Raw genomic sequence first — 3912 nt, forward strand, 5'->3', positions numbered from 1 at the left:
AATCTCCTTGATCAGAAAAATTTGGAGCACAACTGAGTTACATGATGTTACAGTACAGGTTCTCCTGTGTCCCAAGTCTTCACTGTGGCCGGCGATTCCTGAAGGGCTCCCTTAGGGTGACAGGCCCCTCCTCTGCCGCTGTGGCCTCCCCTCGAGGGCCCTTTCTCCAGACTGACCTCATCTGGGAGCCTGCCGGGTGTGGGAAGCCTTCTAGGGCTGTAAACACACATCTCATTCCACACTGGGAACAGGCACTGTGGTCATCCCTGTTTTCCAACCTGAAAACTGAAATTTGTAAAGGTTGAGTGGCGGTGCCAAAGCCTGGCCAACAGAAATAGCAGGGCCACGCTGGACACCACGTCTCCTCAAGCGAGTGCCAGTCAGGCGGTCTGACCACTCTCCCTGGCCCGGCTCCTCTGAGAGTCCTGTCACAGAAAGGACAATGCACAGGCCTAGGAGCCAGTCGAGTCCTCGATAGAAACTGTGCTTTCTGTACTCAGCCTTAGTGTCGTGAAGGGAAAAGCAGACCACATCTTGTGTGACTTCACTTCAGCCCGCCTTTGCGAGCTGTTTCCTGACCTAAAATGGAGGGAGTAGCGAGGGGGCAGCCCAGCGTCCTCGTCCTAGGGAGCTGCTGGACGTGGTGACTGTGGTTGAGAGGCTTCCTGCAACCGCCCTGGCAGCGTGGCTCCATATTTTCACCCAACAGTCCAGCCACCTTCTGAATGACTGTCGCACCAGTGAACAGCCAGTTCCCAATGCCCAGCTGTCTTGTCAGAAAGCCATACTTAGGTTTTAATGTTTTCTCTATTGAAATCTCACATGACCGTGAAATCAGTTGTGTAAGCCCGGTGTGATGGTGCAGGCTTGTGGTCCCAGCACTAGCTGAGGCAAGAAGATTACAAGTTCGAGCCCAGCCTGGGCAACTTAGCAAGATGCTGCCTCAGATTTTTTAAACAGGGAGTGGGTAGCTTGGTATGTAGGCTCTGGGTGCAATTCCTGTTACTACCCCCAAGAAAAGTAACTTGGTTTTGTGGACATGAGAAACTGGAGGCGCTGTGGGAGTGATTGTCGGGGCTGTATGACGCCCCTAAACACAGCTTCCCTGTAACTAAAGCCTGCTTCTTGTTCTCCTCTCCACATGAAGTACACAGCTGTCTTCCGGGCACACTGTGGCTGTGATGGGCATTGACTTCACGCTTAGATACTTCTACAAGGTCCTCATGGACCTGTTGCCCGTGTGTGGCCAAGATGGTGGCACCAAGATAAGGTGAGCGATTGGGGCGCCGCTCCTGCGAGGGACAAAGGGAAGCAGGTGTCAGACGCCAGCTAAATGGTGGCCACAGAGTCACAGCCAGGGCAAAAACCAAGTGTGGCAGTGCACGTCCTGAGGCAGGAGGATCACAGGCTGGGGCGGCCTCAAGGCTGCCTTGGACAAGTGTGGCCCTTTCTCAGATCATGAAAAAAGGGCCGGAGGGGCGGGAGTAGAAGGGACAGAGATTAATTATATTCGTGGCCTGAGCGTTCTCTTTAGGTTTGTGTTCTGTTTTTATTTTCCTTTTTCTAAGATCATGGTGTTTCATGGTATGGAAAAACACAGCACATAACAAGAGGTGTGACTGGCACCAGCCCCCAGGGCCCTTTTTTATCCCCCCTTCTTTTTCCCCAGAAGTCAGTAATTAGGGCTTCCTATACCTTGGGTAATAGACGGACTAGAGGGCACTCTTGGACAGTACTTTTGATGTCAACTTAGTCATTAAACCAGAGTATGCCTGAGATTTCAGCAGCTTACGTGGCCCCTTTCATGCTTTCCGAGAAAGCTTCATGGAACTCAGGTCTTTGCCTCCCGCATTTCAACAGCGCATGTCTAGTGAGAGCAAGGCGTTCCCTTGATTCGCACAGGCCGCTTTTGGGACGAGCCTCCTGGTTCAGTGTGGAGGCCTTTGCTTCCCACCCCTGCTGGACTGCACAGGGCCCTTCCCCGACGGGCAGGGCGCTGCAGGCTTCCGGGCAGGAGGCGTCAGTGAGGTGGAGAGCTGCGTCCTCACGGGCCCTGTGCAGTGCTGCCTGTGTGTACCTCAGCAGGAGGACACTGCACGGTGTCCGTAGATTGCTGACGGAAGTACTGCAGGTGACCTCCTTCCGGGGCTCCTTCCCCTCAGAGAGGTCAGACTTCCTGCTTCTCCATCCTTGTAAAAGATTTTAGGGTCCCTTGCACTTGGATAGGGCAGGTGCCCGGGACCAGCCACGCACAGCAGGGTGGCTCTGACGCTGAGCCCGAGTCCTAGCTGACGGCCACCCCAGGAAGCAGCTGTCTCCCTTCATTTTTCAGTGGGTTTTCCTGGAGAACCTAGGATCTTTGCAAGGCGGTACTGTGCGAAGGCAGCGCCGCTCACGGTGTCGCCTGTCCCTAGGTGCTTCATCATGGAGGATAGGGGGTACCTGGTAGCGCACCCCACGCTCATCGACCCCAAGGGCCATGCCCCGGTGGAGCAGCAGCACATCACCCACAAGGTACCTGGGCCGCAGCCCGCGGGGACACCCCGGCAGCCGGCGGCCCATACACGACATTGTCCTCTCTTCTCTTTGGCCTGCTCAGGAGCCGCTGGTGGCCAACGACATCCTGAACCATCCCAACTTTGTGAAGAAGAACCTGTGCAACAGCTTCAGTGACCGAACCGTGCAGCGGTTCTACAAGTTCAACACCAGCCTTGCGGTAGGCTGGGCCCCCCGATGAAGCAGGAAGTGAAGGGTGACTTGTGTCGGGGTCATACCTGCCTGCTCCATTACCTTTGAGTCAGACAGCAGAAGGGGACAGGACCTTGGCGTAGCCCTGGGTTTGGTAATTATGGGCCCGAAAGCCAGCCTAGAGAGGGAACACATTAGCCTGGAAGTTGGTGTTCTGAGAGCCTCGGCTGCTCTCCCTCTGCAATGCCTGCTGAGCCCTGACACACACACCATGCCGTGGCCCCCTCTCAGGGTCTCCTAGCGAGCCTAGCCTGCTCCATTCCTCGGGCTGAGTGGGGTCAGCGCTTGGTCTCTGTCGTCTGAAAAGAATTTCTTATTGCAGCTTAGCTACTCTGCAGAATTTTGAGTTCCTGCAGAATTCACCTGCAGGTTATGGTTGGGAGGTCTTAAAGGCATTAATTTATAAATATCCCAATCAGGAAAGAGCTACAGTAGGAAATGACAACACTAACAGTCAGAAAGTTACTTGTGGAGGCTTTCACGCTTATAATTTAGAATTGGTGTTTGTATTGGTCATTTAATGGGTAATTAATTTTCAAGTACTGGGCTAAGCTGAAAGTCTTGAGCATCAAGAGGTCAGTGGCAGCCAGGGACACAGCCAGCGGCACGGCCCTTGCCTGGCAAGCACAAGGTCCTGAGTTCAATGCCTGGCATTCCCCCCCCCACAAAAAGAGTCAGTGCAAATAGCAATTGTCCAGTGGGAAGCAGCTTAAAAGAGGAACATATCACTAGAATCAGGTCTTCTGGGCAGGGCAGTCCATGTGGCCCACCTCCAACCTGAGTGGCACTGTCTCAAGGAGATGCCAACAGACTTGCCTGGGCAGAGGCAGCCCGTGCAAGTCTGACTGTCCCTGTGCATTCGCCATCATTTCTACTACAGGAGTGATCAAAAATACAGTAGATGTTTAAATTCTTTGAATCTATTAAAGCAAAAGCCACACTGCTGCGGAGCCCCCTCAGAAGCCTCCCCCTTACACTGCACACTCGTCTCATTGTCCTGACCACTGCCCGAAGCTGCCCTTGTAGTGCTCTCTCCCGAGGGTCTTCACGGGGTATGATCAGAAATGCAGTCAAGGGGCTGGAGAGATGGCTCAGTGGGGCTGGAGAGATGGCTCAGTGGTCTAAAGCACCTACTTGAAACAAGCTTGGCAAAGCACAGGGACC

The 3912-nt window shown here is 54.0% G+C and overlaps 1 protein-coding gene across 2 annotated transcripts in view; it reads left to right on the forward strand.

Moving 5' to 3' along the window:
- Cachd1 (cache domain containing 1) overlaps window positions 1-3912 on the forward strand; it is a 173811-nt gene that overhangs the window by 156320 nt on the left and 13579 nt on the right. The window contains exons 17-19 of one of the 2 annotated variants that reach the window (XM_004633970.2): window positions 1148-1270; window positions 2415-2514; window positions 2600-2716. In XM_004633970.2, the coding sequence (XP_004634027.2) occupies window positions 1148-1270; window positions 2415-2514; window positions 2600-2716 (340 nt within the window). The remainder of the gene's footprint in view (window positions 1-1147; window positions 1271-2414; window positions 2515-2599; window positions 2717-3912) is intronic. The other variant, XM_023718297.1, reaches the window with a different exon arrangement.

Source organism: Octodon degus, unplaced genomic scaffold, assembly GCF_000260255.1.
Source record: "Octodon degus isolate 3935 unplaced genomic scaffold, OctDeg1.0 scaffold00057, whole genome shotgun sequence".
Classification (NCBI taxonomy): Eukaryota; Metazoa; Chordata; class Mammalia; order Rodentia; family Octodontidae; genus Octodon; species Octodon degus.